At 35.2% G+C, this 20613-nt stretch overlaps 1 protein-coding gene across 1 annotated transcript; it reads right to left on the bottom strand.

Annotated features, from left to right (window-relative positions):
* Nucleotides 1-1218: 1218 nt before the first annotated feature.
* LOC108692356 lies at nt 1219-10446 on the bottom strand. The gene is made up of 6 exons (XM_018200574.1): nt 10441-10446; nt 5832-5981; nt 5655-5745; nt 5427-5530; nt 4903-5291; nt 1219-4639 (listed from the first exon to the last, which is right to left on the bottom strand). Exons 2-6 carry the CDS (start codon nt 5944-5946, stop codon nt 1220-1222), a joined length of 4119 nt encoding a protein of 1372 aa, XP_018056063.1. The 5' UTR covers nt 5947-5981; nt 10441-10446; the 3' UTR covers nt 1219.
* Between the last annotated feature and the right edge of the window lie 10167 nt (nt 10447-20613).

Below are 20613 nucleotides of genomic sequence, written 5' to 3'. Positions count from 1 at the left end.
AGATATAAAGATATAAGATGTAAGATATAAACTCATTTGCTGACAAGCTATTTCACAGGGAATGAAAAATTATTTTTTAAAAGTAACAAGTTACATTACTACCGAACTTTTTAAACGTAGTTTTAGTTACCGATTTTTAAACGTAACTCGTTATAGTTACTGTTATTTCAGAAAGTAACTTTACGTTACTTTTTCATTACTTTTTAAAAACCGACGACCATCTATCACAGTGGACGGATGCTTAAGAGCTTTCTAGTCTCAAGCATTACGAATGGCTTGTGTCCAATTAAACCGTATCTAATCGCAAAGTAACGATAAAAGTAATTGTGAAATTCGTTTCCATTATCAAAAAATGTACTACTGTTACAGTATCAAAAAAAAAAGTAACGCAATTACCAATAAAGTTACCAAAAAGTAACTGTAATTTCGTTACAAGTAACGAGTTACTTCCATTCCCTGCAATTTCAATATTAATCAGTTAAATCATTGATTTAAAAAAAATTTTTTTTTAGTATGTATATATATATATATATATATATATATATATATATGTGTGTGTGTGTGTGTGTGTGTGTGTGTGTGTGCATCAGCGAAGAAACTTCTCAAGTTAAAAAAATAATTAATGAATTCTTTCTTCTGGAATGTTACAAGTTTTCGAATTAGTAATGTGTATAGTCTGTGTGTATAGATTATTTTATGTAGATCGATGAAAGATTTATTCTTAAAAATTTTGAAAAAATAATATTCTCGATCTATTGTTTTTTACACTATATACTTTATGTATTCTATAATATACATATATGGTATAATGAAATAGTTATTTTCATCTGTAAATCTTTTCTCACATGAAATGTAACTGTATACATTTCAATTAAAAATAATTTTATGCATTTTCTGATTTGTATGACAGCATCTTAGAATTTATCTGTACTCGGCAGGCCATATATTTTTCTCATCATTATTTTCTGCATACGAGATAATTAGATAAAATTCAATGAAATTTGCAGCATAACAAGAAGTTTAATTAAGATAAAAGAACTGAAAGTCAAAATTATAAGTCCTGGAAACGTATTATGGAATTGTTCGGAATGAATTCTAATTAAAATAAAGCCCATTACACGTAAAATGATATAAGACATCATTTTTGCAATGTCTTATGAATTATACAATCGCTCGAAATTATCTTGAAAAATCTTTCAATCTCATGAAAGATGTGTCATTACCGCTTCTTATTATTATCGTCATTTCCGATAATTTTTTGATCAACTTTTTTTGTCTTGGATCCTTCGACAAATTCCTCGCTTTTTATCGTGGCATTCAAACTCTTGAGGAAGTTTCCCAAGTGTTCAGCGGCTACAGGATTCTTTGCCCATTCAGTTGAAGGAAAAACTGCTAGCAATTTTTTTTGCACAGAGGTCAATTGTTCCGCGATTTCACTCGCTTCCAATTTATTGGCAAACTTATTTTTGTTGTCAATAATGGTCAAATCATCAATGGTACTATTATCTGAATTCACAACTGATTCCGAAGCTTTAACCGTATCCAACGACGTGTGGGCGTCCGTTGGCATTTCCCGATCTGTTAAGATTGAGCTCTTACTTGTTCCCGAATTCTCTATTGTGATCGAACTGGAATCCGGACTATCCGGCGATTTGCTGCACGTCATTTCGGCACTACTCTTTTGTTTGTTATTACTTCCATTTGAATTATTGTCGTTGATATGACCGTTCTTAGCGCTACTCTCATTCTTCGCGTTCATCATGCCATCATTGCCAGGAGGTGGTGACGGTGAAGCAGTTGATGATACGATATTAGGACTTGTTGCTTCGCGATGCTGTTGCATCAAATTATCATTAATATTAATGATTTCATTTTTGGACTCGGAATTCGAATTCACATTCGAATTCCTGGTTGTTTCATTGGTGGCTTGATCATTATTTCTTGCACATTCACTCCGCGACAAGAATCTATTATTTGTATTTTCAACATTCAAAGAGTATTTCTTTTGGACACGAGTTTCATCTGTAGATTCGAGAGCTTCATTGTTATGAAAAGCTAGAGACTTGTTTGAATCAACAATCGGGATTGTTCGATTAACGTTAATGTTTGTGGATTTTTCAGTAGATTGTTGCTTGTTAATGGGAACCGCTAAGGGTGCTACAGAAGATCTTGCGGGTTTAACAGGTGCACACTGAGCGGCCAAGTGACTTTTTCCTGATATACCACTAATATTGAGATTAACATTGTCATTTCTAATCGCAGACATTACTCCACTTCCTACAATAGGTCGCAATTTCAATCGTGCTGTATCCATTTGAAATTGCTGAAGATTTGGCGCCTGATGAAGAGCGTAAAGACTCGGCAGACTCGGGAAGACAGATGAAAGATCTGAATTTGATCGATTGAGATTACTGAAAGATGGCGCATAGACAGGTGTACGCGATGATGATGGCGATAGAGGGCAATCGTTGACGCGATGAGCGGCAGGTGTCAAAGAGCCTGGCGGCGCTCGGTAATATTTGTGACCACTCATTAGCGTCACCACTTGACCTTGATCAGAGATACCTCCTGGTTGCATATTATCTCTATTTACCATAACTTTATTAGTCTTATTAAGTTTTGTCCCCGGTTGTGGAATTCTCAGAGGATGTATGTCCATCTTTTTATTGCCTCCACTCAAATCCAGAATATCCTTGGACAATTCATATTCTCTTTTTCGTTTGGCAGCAGATGGTATCATACATTGTTGATTTGCTACCTCTCCACAATCAGTCACCATCATAGTCATCGTCTGTTTTACCGCCGCTGTCGCTACCGCCGCCGCCGCCATTGTTGTTGTTGTCGCCGTCGCTGTTGTTGATTTAACTTTCGGCGAAGTTGGCATTCTAATCTGTCCAGTCTTTAGAGCTTTCAATACGCGTGGATCAACCGAACAGTCATTCAACGTGATGCTGGGATTTACTTTGCCCATCGCGACTTTCCGATTATTATCATTGGAATCGTTGGATTCGACGAATTGTCCAGAAGTTCCCGGAGATTTGGGTGAAGTTAGTGTTATACTCAAACTCGCTGGAATATTCAAACCATAGCCGTCCACTAATAGATCTCTAGTATCATTCGAAAGCAATGGACCAGTCGATGCTTTCGTGTTATTCACATTGGATATACGGCTCGATCCAACATCTTGATTTCCTATCATATTGATCGTTCTGTTTATAGGAATTACATGTTCCGTAGAAAAAGTATGCTTGTTAATAACAGAATTACATTGGGAAACGTTTTGTTTCTTGTTAGTTTCCTGTTTCTGTACTAGTTGCGGTGCTTTTCGACGCTTCAAGTCAGCAATCGGTACACCCGGAGGACACTTCCTCTTGACCGCTCCAGCTGGAACAATTAACGAATCGCTGGGGAAAGTATATACGTCTGTTTTGGCGGCATGATTGCTGCTCGCGATATTCATGCTGTTTAAACTCGTTCCTGAATTACACGCTCGTTCATCAACAACACGTTTCGCAATCATATTTGTCATAACAGTGCTATTATTCACGTTCGAGCCGGTGTTTTCAATGTCATTCTTTTTCTTCTTGATTTCGTCAGAGTCTTTTTTTTTTAAAGATTCTTCTATCTTCGCTATTCGTTTTTCAATGTTGATTGCAACACTAATGTCTCGAGAGAGAGGCTTGCTATCATCCGGCATTAATGGTTCTCTAGCGGTCAACTGAAAACCTTGTAGGAATTGCTTCTTGTCCTGCTGTTCCGCCGGTTTTTTCAATGCAGTTTTCGGCATGGTAATAGGAGAAGTCTTCTCGAACATCGGAGATCGATCCATGAAAGTTACTTTACGTCGTTGTTTTTCCTGTTTACCTGACAATATTGGACTTGTGGTAAGTTTGTCCTTATCTTGCTCTTGCTGCAATTGCTCGATCATTAATGCGCTCGATGACTGCGGCGTATCTTTCTCCGTTTGGGCGCAACGCAATAGAATATTGCTAATGACTCTTGGTTTTTTCGCACTACTATTCTGCGGTGGCGAACACTGCTTCAGCGTTATCTTTACACCGTTAGAATTCACAACACTAAACTCAGGATTCGTAGGATTCTTGACATCCGAAACAGAGACTGAATTTTTAAACACCTCGTATTTTCCATCTGGATTCTTCAGTATCTTAATTGGACTCTTTATCTGCTTATTCGAATTGTTGTCTATCGAAGAGGATGTATTAGTCTCTGATAAAGGAGATGCATTCATCGTAGTGGTCGTCACCGTATTCGTGACGTTTATTGTTGTTAATGTCGACGTTACAACAGTTATCGTCATTTTGTTTTCTTCGTCTTTCTCTTTGTTCATTTTGACTGTTGTTTGTTTATGATCCACGGATGAGATTATTTTGTCATTGGCAGTCTTGTTCAAATCTTTTGCTGATATTGTCTCAATACTGCCGCTCGTAGATTTAATCTCTAATTTAGAAGTTTCTAAATGATTAACAGGATTACTCCCTGAATTACCATCGTTCTGCTGTTCATTCGGTGGCAAACACTCCCGAGCTCCGAGTCCTGGAGTCGATGGTCTTTGATGCAATGGTGCTTCGAGTCTTTGTTCCTCTTGTGCCACTCGATAAAAAAATCTCATCGGTGCAATCTGTATGAAAGACAATTTAAATAATAGTAAATTTCTTTTATATAATTGATCCAAAATATATGAATTATAAGGCAGTGTAATTATAACAGATATATACGCTACAAGAATATAATTTAGCCTCGTATATAATCACTTAATTTTAATCTAATCCCACATATACTCTAGTCTAGTTATTATTTTATTGACCAAGTTTATATATCTGCTATATATTTTATTTCGCAAAAATCGAAAAACTAGATTTTGAAGAAATTAATGAAACAAACCCTTTTCCATGCATAAATATAAGCAACGTCCATAAGAGTCCAATTTTCGGGAAGTGTCGCGCGTCGATGGCAAATCTCGATGGTATATCTCGTTACATCAACGCTGTACTTCATTGCTATAAATTTCTTCAGGTGTGCAACAGTTACTAGAGCCGGACATTGCAGATATCTTCTATTGTTAACAACATTATCACTGTAATTACTGTTATTATTGTTAGTATTATTTGAATTGTTCAAGTGATTTGTATCCATGTCGTTGGTACTCAATATAGTCAGTGGATCTGCTCCATATGGTAGGTACTCCAAGCTCAAACTCACTACATCCTCTGGATTAAATATTAAACGTCCACTTACATCCTCGCCGCGTTGCTCCGGCGTTGCTAAATTTGCTAATTGAAAATTAATTTAATCAACATATATTTAAGATTTAATATATATTTAGAATATTATTTTATTGATATACAGATATATAGACGTTACAGTCTAGGCATTACAGTCTAAGCAAACTTAGAATGACCAATTACCGTGTTCGGAATGCTTCTTGTAAAATTCTCTCCTCTTTAACATTTCCCTATGGTATAATCCGGGCACCAATTTATATACAATATCTTGTAACGCTTTGTCAGCTCTGTAAAGAAATTGCGATCTTAAACATTCTCCAGAAGTAATAATCTGATCGTTTATTATCACTACAAAAATTCGAATAGATAGAGTAAATCTTTGTATAAATTGTCAAAAAATTATTATCATACTTGAAATTTGGCTTCGCCTTGTTGATCGCATGTTTGCACAATGGACAATGCGCTGCAGTACTGAGATACTTCAAGATACAGCTTTTACAAACTGAATAACAAAAATAGAATATATTAATAGTGTCAATCCAATAAATAAATCTAAGCGCACGCTACTTAAATTTCGATTTTACTTACAGCAATGTAAACACTCCCCCACGGTTGTGGCATCTATAAGATAACCTCGGCATAATAGGCATATTAAATGTGGATTGATATCACGCAAGAGTGTCCTTTTGCCTATACTCGCCATTTTTTCATGTATAAATAAATCGCAAAACACGAAATCTATAAAGAAAAATGCAATCATTATCAACTTGTTAATTCAATATTTAAATATTAGTGTTCAATTAACTATAATTACTTGGAATTATTCTAATATATAAGCAGTAGTAGATCTTGATATTAATTATATGATATTGATATTTAATTGCATAATTATCGTATCATTTTTTTACAAAGCGTCTTAGATACATATAATATGTTTATAGCAATTTATTTCATTTAATCATTTTCTAATTTTCTAATTTATTATAAAATTTTAGTTGTTATGAACATTGTATATATTATTTTTATGTTAAAAGAAAATAATAAGAGTAACAGAGTTAATAAAAACATAACTGCAAAGCTTCAATTTGTTCATTTGTCATAACTGTATGTAAAAAAAGTTCAAATATTAAATAAGCACGAAATTATATAGGTATAAATGAGAATTGTACAATGAATTCTTGAACGATATCGATAAAGTACGCTTCAATCGAAAAACCTAATCTCTCGTGATATTTTCTTAACATTCTTAAAATATTTTTAATTTCGCAACGCAGCTGCATTCGCAACTTAAGTTTTGATATAGAAGTGCCAACGATCTATCATTATGTCTAGATGAATTTTCCAAAGGTTTCTCAGGTAGCTATCTGGTTGTCCCATTGTTGCTCGCTAAATTCTCCCTAAAATCCGCTCGTATATGTATATACGGGTACGCATATTCCCGTCTCTGTTTAGAGTCGTCCTTTCCATTTTTCCGCTTACCCACCAGCGCGGTTAAACCGCTAAACGTCCCTTGCAACGTGATATACATTTGCGTGTGTGCATGCCCGTCGAATATACCTGACGGTATTGATCGAATATCGCGGTATTTTGCGGCTCGACGATAAGCTCGACTCACCTAGTTATCGCATAACATTCGTTAGATACGTGAAAAATTTCGGATGTTTCAATTATTCTTGCCTTTTTTCCTCTTTTAGCAGCATACACAAGTATGGAAATTTCATATCGCCGAAATACTAATAAATAACAACACGCGTATCGTTATTAACGCGATTACGTGTGTCACCAAAGAGAACAGATTCCGCCATTTACATTGAAACGCATCTTTTTGTCATAGCGTCCATTATTCAATACGAGCTCCATCTTTTTCTCCATTTCCATTAAAAAAAAAAAAAAAAAAAAAAAAAAAAAACGGGAATAATCTAAAGAAATTGAAAGAAATCGAAAAATTGGAACAAGAAGACGCAAGATATTTCGTAGAATGCATCGCAGATATTATTATAATTCTATTTATATGATCAAAGCGTGCATATGGTTTACGCAACTGGAAGTCAAGTATTGTGTAAACGACATTGTAATTGTAAGGAAAAGACATAAAAGATTTTCGAGAACTTTTAGGGAACTCGAATTACTGCGCTCCTGAAGCACGTCTCGAGTATACATATATCGCGTTTTGCGATGTCTAGTACTATGTCTATTTATATCGAACTGCTCTAAGAGAAGAGGAGCGAAATTCTCACCATGGCAAATGAAACGCGGGAACGCGAAAACGTGGCGCGGGTTCCAAAACTGAACAAAGTAATACACATATATTCCAAATAATATCTTACAATCAAATATTAATAATAATATTATAATAGATGATGCATTACATTATAATATAAACGCGTACTCTTAGCTTTCGCCTACTATACTTTTAGTTTTAATAGACTGATCTATGAGTCTTGTAGACTCGAGTAAAGGTACATACGATTGTTTTTACAAATTAATTTTAGACAACAGACATGTTATCAAAAACCGAGAAGTATACAGTTTAAAGATTTAAAATAATCTCTTTTACTCATCATCTTATTATAATTTTAATTTTTTCGATATTGATATTATATTTAGAATCTTCTAATCAAGTCTGATAATATGTCAGACACTGATAAATATTATATTTTATATAATTTGGATTTGGGAAATGATTGCAATTGACCAAGCGTACAGCAACGATATTCTCGATCGATGTCATCGAATGCTCCATCAAAAAACTATATAGCAAAAAGTAAAAAAATCTCGACAAAAGTACCATCTCAAAATTCGCTGTGTCCACGTAACGTAATGAATGCGAAGGGAATCACTGATACATATGTACAAAAAGTACATGAAATGTACACACGTGCTACGTCGCTGCGAGCATCTTCATGTCAACTCCGCGTGTGCGACGCAGCGTACAAAAAAAAATGAGCGCATGTTGAAGGCGGCCTTTGTGTTCTCGGAGCATTGGCTATTGCTCAAAGCAACGATGCACTTATTTTTTTTTCTATCTATCGCGTGACACTGCCTTAATCCGAGATATGTGAATTCTGTCGACGCGACAAGCTACGATTTTTTCTTTATTTCTTGAAATTTTTCATATCAGAATCTTGTCGGAATAAGCATTTCACATTTCATATTTTCAATGAGATACTTATGCCAACGTTCGTTATGTAACAATGCATATATTCTAAATTAATTTACGGTCAAGAAAAATAATGAGATTCATGAAAAATATTTGTTAGTGCTTTGACAAATACAAGAAAATGTGTCAAACATGAACGCTTGACAAACATAAGCGATCAGTTTTAATTGTCATGATAAAAAAAATGATCCAAGTCGCTCGAACAGTATCACCTCAGCATTTATAAATTTATATGTAAGTGGCTCTATATAACATTGCGAAAAGTACGGAGCATGCGATGATCTTAAAACTAAGCCAAACTATCATTCGCAATTGTCTAACGACCTGTTCTACAATAGGATTGAAAATTATAAGCCGTAAAAATTGATCAGTCACAATTAAATATGAGAAAAACAATTACCAATGATTGGTTAATGATTTCTTACGGATTATGAGTTACGATCTTATTGTAAAATAAGTTAAATTATCGATATTTTGGAATATCGTATCATTACTCTTTTTTATATTCGATATTTACATCGAAACTTTTAGTTTCTGTATCATAACATATCGGATCTGGAACGTAAATATCAATTAATTCGATACAGATGTTGTATTTCCACACACAAAATTCAACCACATAAACGTAACAGAGAATGCCAATTCAAGGACAATTTATGACAACGGGATCAACGCCATTATGAATAAAATTAAAAGAAATTTTCTTATCTTTCACATTATTTTTGTTAGTTGAGATATATATATATATATAATATATAGAGTTATATATATAAAATGATAAATATATGTATTGCATAAAATGTATAAATGCATAATTTTTTATTCTCATCAATCTCTCTTTCCATTCTCATTTGCGTATGTATAAATTTATTAAAATATTTATAATTTTATTGATAAATTAGTGAATTTACCTAGTGATTTTTTATTTTTCTTTAAAATCAAAAATTTTTGCTCTCTGCACATCTCTACATAATGAAAAAACATACAAAAGAAGTAATGACATTCCCGAATATCGAATCATTTCCAATCAATATATTGTCGTATCGATACTGCGTATTTCAATTATTGATACAAAATATCGATAGTCTATACTTCTCTGTACATCCCTAGGTTAAAGAGATCAGAGGCTACATAAAACGAAGGAGCAACTTGGCTTTTTCAAGTTAAGCGGAAAGATAAGAAAACTTTTCGGTTTATCAATTTGTGATTATGAACGGAAGATCGAATCGATTAAACTTTGCCATGACAAGAACGAATAGATCCAATCATCTATCGAAATGAATGCCGTGACTTTTGTACTGAATGTGAGGTATGCATGATTCATATAACGTATAATTATAATTAAACAAATTATTTGTTGACATAATGAGAATTTGTCTTTTTGTGCTGTTATAAATATGTTTAATATTCTTTTTCAAATTGTCTCTTAAGATTTTCAATAGAATTAAGGATTTTGCAATGGAGTTAGCAATTGTGATGATTTCATTTTTGTAAATATTTAAACATTCAATAATTTCTCTGTAAGCGTTTTATAATTCTTAAACTTGACTAATACTAATTATAAATAATTTTAAAAGGCTTCCTGAAAACACACACACACACTTTATTTTTGAAAAGTATAAATCTTTATGAAACTTTTAAAGCTACACTGTAAGTATTTTGCTATTCGAATCATAAGCAACAAACCATGAAACATTTTTATAGGAAAATAATTTGTTTATTAATACTCTATATTCTCTTGAAATAAAAAAATTAGCTTTTATCTTTCTTCAATTATTGGTATAATTTACAAACAGAATAAAGGTTAAAATCCTAAGCAAAGATAGTAAAATCTATATTTTATTGGATCTTAATTAATTCACTATTTTACTCACATTCATAGAATAATAAAAAAAATATAAAAAAAAGCAACGAAATATACTTGCTGAATGCGTTTAGTTTTAGGAAGCGTTCTTATCGAGCATATATTTCTATGAAATTAGAAAATTCATCTCAACATTTTGTGATCGATGGCCAACAGTTAATAATGTATCTCACCAGAGATGCTTATTTCAAAGTACTTGTTGCAGACGAGTGAATTTTGTGTGTTCTGTCGAGGACGAGGCGGAATGAGAAAACGCATAAAAATGCAAGTACGTGTGCTGGAAAGAAAAGTAGAAAAGAAAGAGTAGAAGCGAAGCTGTATGTGTCGAAAAAAGAAGAAGTACAAAGACAAAAAGGGGAATACATGGGATAGGAGAGAAAACAGACAAAGAGAACATCATCCTGTTCATCCGTTCGTCAATTCGTCCCATCCCGTTGCTCCATCTCCCGGTACACAAAACAAACGCAAATTCTCTCTGTATGCAAGTATGCACCGTCAACCGGCGCGGCAACGGCGGTGGCGGCGGCGGCGCGACATATCGTGCATGTGTACAAGTGTGTACTTGGTGTACTTGATGTGCGTATCGATACATTGTACTTACGTGCGAACATGCGAGCTTACGGTTGGAGCAGTCAACGGAGGCAAAGAAGAATGCGCCTAACTAGGTGCTCCTAGCACGCGCCACGCTTCTCACAACGATGCCGACAACACTACGATGTGCGCAGTACGGAATGTTCTACAGTTGACGTCGTCGATGTTTGATCGTCGACCGGTTGACGTTGGCGTTGGCGTTGGCGTCGGCGTCGGAGCCGTCGAAGAAACGACGTCTCTCACCCTCTCCTCTCCCCTCCCCTCCCCTCCCCTTGTCCCTTCCTCCCAGACCTCCTGGTCTCTCTTTGTGCAGGGTGGTTAGCCTATGACGTCGCGTGGTACGGCGCAATCTCGCCATTCGTCGTGCGCGTCATTGCCGATCAACCGCGATCTAGACGATATCTCATGCTCGTACCGATTTGCGCCTCGTCAGGAGGCGTCTGTCTCGGAGAAATCGAAAAGACGCTGCTAGTTGGCGTGGAGTATGTAGCTCCAAGTAGCTCCTCGACAACAACGAGGATGGACGAGGAATGGAGGAAATTGCGACGAGCAGTAGTGAGCAAAGCGGTCACAAAGTTACGGGTGCCGACGAGCAGCGCCGCGCGGGGCGTTCGCGAACTAACGATTGCTGCAGGCACGGCTCTCGACGCGGGACGAGGACCACACGAGCAAAGAGAGAAACGCGCAACAGTACGTTCCACCGACGACGTCTCATACCGAACTAAATAGGAGAGTAGAGCGGGAGATGCCCTTTCCTCCCCTCTTGGGCTTTCTCTCCTCCCGTCCTTTCCGACCCTTCTGATCCGCTCTCCCCCTACTCTTCCGCTAGCGCTCTCGCTGCGGCTGCCGGCTCCCTCCATCATCGTTCATCTCTCTTTCCTGTCTTTCGTGACTGTTCTGGACTGTTCGCGACCAGCTTTACTATCTCTGCCGGTTCATTCGTTTAACTCGTCTCTCCTCGCCGCGTCGTTGTATGTACTCGCCCTCGTTTCCCCTTCATTTTTCTCCCACCACTATTTTCAGCTGTTCCTTCTTGCTCTTCAGCTTCTCTTCCTTCTCCCCACTCCCTCCCCCCACCTCTCTCTCTCTCTCTCTCTCTCTCTCTCTCTCTGACCGCATAGTACCTTGTATTCACACAGCAACATAGAATTGCCCCTCTCACAGCCCAGCAGCACCGAGTCTCCTTCCCGCGCTGGTCGTTACCAGTTGGGGTTACATGACTACCAGCTCCCCCTTCGTTCTCTTGCGCCTCATCCCTCTGTCGCACAGTCCCCTCCTAGTTTCTCCAACTCTCTTTCCCTCTTCCCTAGAGCCCTTGTCTCTCCTTTTCTTCTTTTTATCTTCGCTTTCCCTTTCTCCTCCGTATAGCGTTACTCTATCTTTTTTTCTCTATAGAAACTTCTCTCAACCTCTCTCCCTGAGCTCTCTCTTGATCATCCTTTATCTCGTAACTCTAGTCGCTTTTCTCTCTATTTCTCTTCCCATTTTGTTCTTTCCTTTACATCGGATGCACCCATATCTCTCTTTCTCTCTCTCTTCCCTCCCCTCTTCTTCCTCCATCTTTATCCTTCCTCTCTTTCACGCATCTTCCATTCGTTCCCCTGTTCTTTTTCCCCGAAAAATGGTTTCCCCACTCTCGACTTTTCCTCTTTTGTCTCTTTCTTTCTGCTCATTCCCAGCCTATTCTACAATTGCATCTTTTTCACTCGTTTTCTTCTCTTTTCCTTGTTATAATCTCTTCCTCCCTCTTGTGTTTATCAATCTCTCTTTTCTTTCTTTTGACTGATATAATTGCAGGAGGATTGAGGCAGCATCGCGATGCATAATCATCGTTTTCTGTAATCTCCATCCGTCCACTTGACGCCAAGTCAGAAAAAAGCTATCATGTGTCCGAATACAACGGCGCACAGACGATTCTAAATGAATCGCATTTTCATTCCAGAAGGAAGAATTATTTACCTCTCGAATGTGTAATGTAAGACGTATCAAAAGCTTGTATGATTCGAAATTGAAATTATAATAATATATCATCATAATTGTAATGTATAAGTAATTGTCTATTGTAATGTATAGGTAATGCAGATATATATGCAGATATATATGCATAACGATGCAGATAAAGTTAGATTTGAGCGAAAAGTATTTAGGATTATAGAGCTGGAAACTAGAATATATTTATATATGCAAGTAAGAAAACTGCATGATACAAAGAACATACAAATTATATCCTATAGAATTAAAGTTGCCAATTATATTTAAATATTTAAGTTCCACGGCACCTCCTTAACTTTCTGCTTTACTTTAATTTTTAATATATTTATTTAAAATATCAATCGCATTTCTCAAACATTTATTAAACATTTATTAAAAGTAATTTTAATAAATGAGAATCACTAGTCCCGTTCTTTCCATCGCAGGTAGAAGTCGAATTAAGAAAGATGGCGATAGTTTTAATGGAGAGGCGCCGATGGATGAGAAGTGATGTAATACTAAAGTCGATACATTTATTTCAACGTAAATTTTTCTTCAAAATGAAATATAAATAGGAAAACTTCGACTTTCGCTTTATTTGAATACTTTTATATAGTTACATTAAACACTGTCATGTTATAACATGAACGATCAATATGATAATATTATATCAATATTAAACATCATCACAAATTAAATATCATAGTATGATATTTAAATGACACAAATATAAAAATAAAAATTGTGTGTCTTCCGTACTTTTTAAAAAATTCCATACTCTTTTTTAATACAAGAATGAGTAAAGCCCATTCTATAATGGGCAATAGCAGTAATTAAGAAGTAGGCGTAGAAATCAACCAATCATAGTCGAATGTGAGAAGGATAATCAACTATGATTAGTCGATTTCTACTATTTTTTAATCCACTACTGCTACTGCCCATTGTAGAATGGGCTTAAGATTTTCTCGTGTTAAGTATTTTAAATTATAAAGCAAGAAGAAAAAAATATTTATTCAATTTAACATATATGAAAAATAAGAACAAAACCCAATTCAATGTCAAATTTAATTCAGTTGCACTAATTTTACAGTTAATGACAATGACGTTCAGCAGAAAAGCTTTGCAACTTTTGTAAAATTCTTTAATCTGATTGACCTTGATTTCTCACTGGATCTAAATGTATAAATTAGTCATATTCAAGAATTTTACAACAGTATTCAAGAATTTTGCAAAGCTGCTCTTTCTGCTAAACGTAGCCATTGTTATACTAATTTCATCGTTTCATTTTTAAAACATTCATCATTAAAACATAGTTTAACACATATAAACATAAATTTGTAAATATACAAGGTGCAATGTGCCAATATTTGTGTTAATCGAAGTAAAGAAAGTATGAGTATGTATATGTATACGCGATAAACGAGTTTATTACCTACATTTGTGGATTAATACGTTCCAACATCTAAGATCCTCTACGCGAGTTTTCGTCTGCAAATAAATGATAGAGATCTCCGTGCACGTGTCACGTGAGACCGCCGTCGCTATATCGGCTATATTTGCGCGTACGCCACGCCTGCGCCGCGCCGCGCCGAATATTTCCGAATATTTGTCCTCGCGTATATTTCAAAACGGTGTCTTCTTGTTTTCCTTTATTTCTCCTCTCGAGGAGAATCTGGTGAATCTTAAGAATCTCGTGTATATCACAATCAAAGTCGATCGCATCGATAATCAATACGACCAATGATCGGTTTACGCTCTTTCTAACAAATAAATAACTATCTTCCTTTGCTAGTATCACGGATGTAATTGAAGAATGAATGACATATTTATTAAGCTGGCACATTAATTTTAAGAGCAAGCAAATGAAACACATTATGTACGCCAATTTAATTCCTTATTGCTAATATGTTCTATTTGATTCCAACTCTTCCATTAAAACCAAGAATTATATCAGTTAGCATATAGAAACATACAAAAAGGAATAGGAAAATAAAAAGCAAATTTCTATTTCTTAAATATTATTTTATGTTGCTAATTAGTTACTCTATTCTCAAATTTACTGCATCTTAATCCTGAAAAACTATTTTAAAATCGTTCAATCAAAACTCACATCAATACAATATCACACATGTTACTTTATCAAATATCATGATAACTTTTTGATGATAACTCATCTTGTTTTATATTTTTTATCTCAGCTCTTATTTTATTAAATTTAACTTAAAAAATGTTTATCAAATTTAGTATTTGATATTGGGTACATAAAATTTATTTATCATAATTATGATACTTTGCGAATAGAATAAATCTTGTTCGAAATACGACTTAATATTATATTATCGAAAATCTGAGAAAATAAAATATCGAAATAAAATAAACGAAAAAAGAAAATAATAGTATAATTAGAATAATCTAATTAGTTCTAAATGGAAAGCATATATGAAAGACTTGCGTCGATTTTTATTCATCTATCCGCTATCGAATGGACAGTTAGAAAAGAAACTTTTAAACGGAATGGCGAGGCAAGCAATTGTGACCAGGTAATGGAGATACATGAGCAGAACATGAGCAGAATGCGTAAGCAAACTAACTCATAAACGATTGAAATGAAATAATTATCTCAGTACTCAATATTTTCTTATCACGCTGTGACCATGCAGAATCGACTTTATAAAATATTAACTTGGACAAATACAAACATCACAAAAACTTTCTTAGAAATTTGTATTTACATTTTTATAAATCTGCATTTTTTAAATTATCTTAAAAAAACGTTTACTGGTTAATCTCTTCAGACCTAGCGTAATCAAGTACATATAATGTACATCAAATGTGAAGACATTATCCATTGAAATTATTTAATTTTATCGATATCTGAGATCTGATGTATATGTATAATAATGTAGGTGTATATTGGAAAAATAGTCAAAATTTTAAAAAAGTTAATTGTTTAATATGAATTATTTATTTAAGTATGCATGAACTGAATTAAAAAAAAATTTTTCAACATGGTTCCAATAAAATCAGGTTTAAAGAGATAAGCTTTTTTTTATATTTTCAACTATTTATTTACTGTTTTGACAGTAATTCTCAGTTACTTTCCTGTAGAATGGAGTAACGTGAAGGACGAATCTTGAATTGATTTCTATAGATTAATTCTCGTTTTTTTTTTGAGATATATTATGATTTATATTTATGGGAACAAAATATACTACTATTGTCAGCTTATTTGGAAAATATTGAATGCTGCAACCTTTTCTTATTTTCAAGAAAAAAAAAACACTTTCTTTGTTGCATTCTTTAATCGTTATACAACCGAAGAACTTTTATTTTTTAAATTCTTATAAAAGGTTAACAATACATAATTAGTTCATATTATTCATAAATATTTCTCCTAATAATAATTTTAAAGATATCTTTTTAATTTAATTAAAAATGATTCTTTTTATTCAAAATTTGATTCTAAATTCCGACTGTATAATACATATAAACAATCTGATATATTTTCTGTATATAATATAATTCTATATATAATTCAACGATAAATCATTAATCGATTTGCTTTTACATTTGCTTTTATTTGTTAAAATTATCCAGAGAGTTTCGCTGTAATAAATATATAGAGAGAAATGTAGAAAATCATGTAGGCATGGATTTTATTGGTCCACTCTACAATCACGGTTGAATATTCAGTAGTTTGCTACGGATACTTTCCGTTAGTTTTTAATTACAGCGGTCGCAGTTGTATATACGAGTGGAAAATATAATCATCAAATCCCGCCCCATTACAATGTGACCTTTCCATCTTGAATCCCTCGATCGGTATTTCAAGACCCTTACCTTTCTCTCTCTCTCTCTCTCTCACCTCTTCCCCATTCCTTTACGATATATAAGGTAGGCGAAAATATTCGTGGCTTGACGCGTGCCTTTTCTTATACCTAATTCTTCTCTCTCTCTCTCTCTCTCTCTCTCTCTCTCTCTCTCTCTCTCTCTCTCTCTCTTCCTCTCTCTGTCTCTTTTTTTCTTTGTCATTCTCTACGGGCTAATCGTTTCCGAAGCTTTCGATGTTGAAGCTTGTTGAATGTTGCCCTTGCTCCATCTCCCTACTACGAAAAAGAATCTATATGGATAGTCGGTGATCGCCGAGGAGCGAGAAACGACGCAGCGAATGAGACGCTACCTAGATGGGGGCACGCAATCTCTCCTCGCCTTGTGGCCCTTTCTCTAAGCACGGCTCATTCCGCGAATCATCGCCCCCTTTATCGTGCGTGTAATCTGTATAGGTGATGACGCGTGGGCGGCTCCATCCGTGCCTCCCTGCGCGCGTGTGCGTGCGTGTCCGCGTGCACATGTATGTGCATATACATACATATGCGAGTGTATGTGTGCGCGCACGCTGGCATTCGCAGTGAGTCTGCGCCGCACGATGCGCCGGTCGATAGAAATGCTTTTGGGAAACACTCCACGTGTTTCACGGAGAAGAAGAAAAGCGGGGGAGTCGACTTGCGCTCGTACAAGCCTTGAATAATCCCTTTTTTTGTATACGAGGATTTTACGTAGTCTAGGTCCTAGAAAACGATAGGTAAATATATCTGATCGAATGGATTCCTCAGTATTTCGGATCGACAAGTCATTGTCATCGATTCAATAATGTGCCGTTAGTCAAGTGATCTCATCGAGCGATCTGTGCCCAAGGGCGGTAGCAAGGACGCGAAAGCGTATCGATTCATCGTCCTGCCACCGATTTTAGGACAGTTGCGCTGCGATTCCGTCTCTCTTTCCTATCCCTCGGCAAAGGAGACGATAGACATTAGAGTACGTGCTGGAGGAAAAATACTCTTGCGAGCCAATTTATTCTTTAGCGTGTCTGAACGAGAATGTGCGTGCGTGCGTGCGTGTGTGTGCGCGCGCGCGCGTGTGTGTGTTGTGTGTGTACATATAAAATGTATGCTTACTCAAAAAAAAAAAAAAATATGACATTTTTTTATTTTATCGAACCCTTTCCATTCAAAGTAGTCAATATTTTTTCTGTATCAAGAGATATTATTAATTGAATTAACAACGAATATAAATTATCAATCTTTTATATATATATATGAAATTGTAGAAAAATGTAATTATTACGTAATTGTATAATATTTTTTACAAAATTTAAATAAAGTTGTTAAAATAACTTTTAGCGTAATTTATTATGCATTTATACATTTCAGTAAATATATTTTATATTATCAGATTACAACAAGTCGTATTAATTTATTAATTTCATTTTTTTTATATACAATATTAATATTCATTTTCATTTCATCCAAAACTCAACGCGATTGTTCGATTGGCCAAACATGGGAACGGATCAATAATCATTTTCGTACAGCTACGAGCAAGAATTAACATAAAACAGAAATGTTGTTCTGTACTGCAAATAAATTTCATCGATGTATCGATTTCATTGTTTAATTTCTTCCACCGATTTTTCATTTTCTTCTCATAATACATATATTAGACTTGACAATAGAATCAGCTACTAGATGCGGTCGAGTTGATCGTAGAAAATTGTTCAAATCGCAAAGAAAAACGAGAACGAATATCATTTTGTCGGTCATATCAAAGCCCAGTTCGCCTACGCATAAACCATTCATAGTCGCTTGTCGCTTCGATAAGAACGTGGTAGTGGCCTGTGCGTCTTCTGAGAGAGGAAGGGAAAGCGAACGGGACTCTCACATTCCCCGGGGCCCCTCCTGATGCGAAAGTACATTATTCATTCTCCACTACATCCACAGGCAGTGCGAAGGGTGCGCCGTGTGCGTGCGTACATGGACGCGTGTACGTGCGTGCGTGCGTGCGTGCGTACGTACATGCGTGTGTGCGGGATTCAGCGGCGTGGCCGGGATAGGGGGAGAAGAAGAAGCTCGAGATGGAAGAAGACCTCCACATTGTGGAGAGTGGTGGCGAAAAGGGTGGCGGCATTATAGCTCTGTCGTTCGTCCTGCGTGGCGGGGGAGAGATAGAAAAAAACGAAATCCCGAGGATTGCCCGCCAATAAGATAAAATGAGACGGAGCGCAAGCGAACGAGAAAGAGGAATAATTTAAACGTGAATGTCCCTTACACACGAGGAGAATATCATTCTACTCATTCTATTGCCTCTCGGAGTTTTTTACCTCTTGAGATAAAAAGCTTATTCAACTTGATTAAGTTTTAATTTTCATATCATTGTAGATAGATCTATTAATAATTATATCAAATGTATAAGATATAACTGCGAGAAAAATTGACAAGTGTAAATTCATAAGACTTTGAATCATTTATATATTAATGCGATAAAAAAAATCCTTCATGTAATTAATGAACATCGAACACTTTATCATAACATTGAAGAGAAAAGTTTCACACATTAATCTCATTATTGGTTTATCTTCGATTGTATCAGACGTTTGAGTCTAGACGTCACTGACATCATCCGCTGATCCGATCGCGGTGATCGTATATGTAGTCATTTTTATCGAAGAGTCGAGGGTGCAGATCGTATTGTCGCGTTGTGTAACCGTGCCTCGTTCGCGCCCCAAGCGCGCTCAGCCCTCTTCACTTCCGACGCACTTCCCCGGGGAGGCCACAGCCAATCAGCGACTGAGGTTTGTGGCTGCAGGCTGACTCTCACGTCTAATGTAGGTTGTCGAAGGTAAGCGTCGATGTACCTTCCTCCTTAAATCATAGATAGATTTTTCCGCCTTAAAGCGTATAATTGAAATTATCCTCTTAGCTAACTACCAATAATACAGACGAAGGGACAGGAGAGGGAGAGGATCAAGGTATATTATTTAGACGTATATTCGGTCCTGCAACAAACTTCTTGATTTTTTATAAAATTTTAAAATGTCGGCGATTAATTGATTGATAATAATATATGACAATAATATATAAATTTATTTAGTTATATCGACTTAATAGGAAAACAATCACTTTTTGCCATATAAATTAGGATTCGATAGCGTTTCCAGAGATTAGGGAGTTTTTGCAAAAACGTGAATCCAGAAATGATGAACGCTAAAATCACGTTATCCTTTTTAAGTAGTTGTTAAAAAAAAGATAACCTGATCTTATCGTTCATTGTATCTGGATTCACGTTAATGCAAAAATTCCTTAATCATATAATGCTCATGATCACAATTTTATAATGCTGTTCACGATATGTATATTAATCAGTAAAAGGATTATAAGTAATATCATTTCAAATAATTATTTTATTATACTTGTTATAAATAAGCATGATAGTTTATTAAGGAACAGGAAATATTTGTAATTAATTTTATAAAGATACTTTCTTTAATGAACCGATAAGTTATTGTAAATAGATCATTGTATGTTATCTTATGTAAAGAAGATTTAAAAAGAAAGATATATTGATTTAAATGTTTAAAGTGCCTAAAACAATTCTTATCAAGGAAAGCGTCAAAAATAACAAAAATTTATCTATTTTTGATTACTTAACGATACATATATATGTATTCGCTAATCAATGCTAAGCGATGGTTTCAGTATTATAGTCATGATGTAGTTACAACTTCGCATTCCAAGCTTGACTCGCCATTTTCACGCTCGATCTCATACCCAGACAAATCAAGCTTTTACTAGAGAAGAGAATTTCTATTCTCGTTAATATGAGTTTTGATATTAAAGGTTTAGATGAAAATTAAAACTAAGAAATTATTTAATTTTCTGCAGTGTTTGATATGAATTCGACCATGTTGCTGTTTATACGAGTCGGAAGAGTAATTAAAAATGCGAAGG

Source organism: Atta colombica, unplaced genomic scaffold (assembly GCF_001594045.1).
Source record: "Atta colombica isolate Treedump-2 unplaced genomic scaffold, Acol1.0 scaffold7, whole genome shotgun sequence".
NCBI classification, from domain to species: Eukaryota; Metazoa; Arthropoda; class Insecta; order Hymenoptera; family Formicidae; genus Atta; species Atta colombica.
This window is presented reverse-complemented; position numbering and strand designations above follow the sequence as displayed.

What these genes read in the sequence shown, in the direction of transcription:
- LOC108692356 (XM_018200574.1), bottom strand. Translation starts at nt 5,946, where the DNA reads ATGGCGAGTATAGGCAAAAGGACACTCTTGCGTGATATCAATCCACAT. An exon ending in GGGGGAGTGTTTACATTGCT is followed by an intron (nt 5,746 to 5,831) that starts GTAAGTAAAATC and finishes TTTGTTATTCAG; the next exon opens with TTTGTAAAAGCTGTATCTTG. An exon ending in ATATTTATGCATGGAAAAGG is followed by an intron (nt 4,640 to 4,902) that starts GTTTGTTTCATT and finishes TCTTTCATACAG; the next exon opens with ATTGCACCGATGAGATTTTT.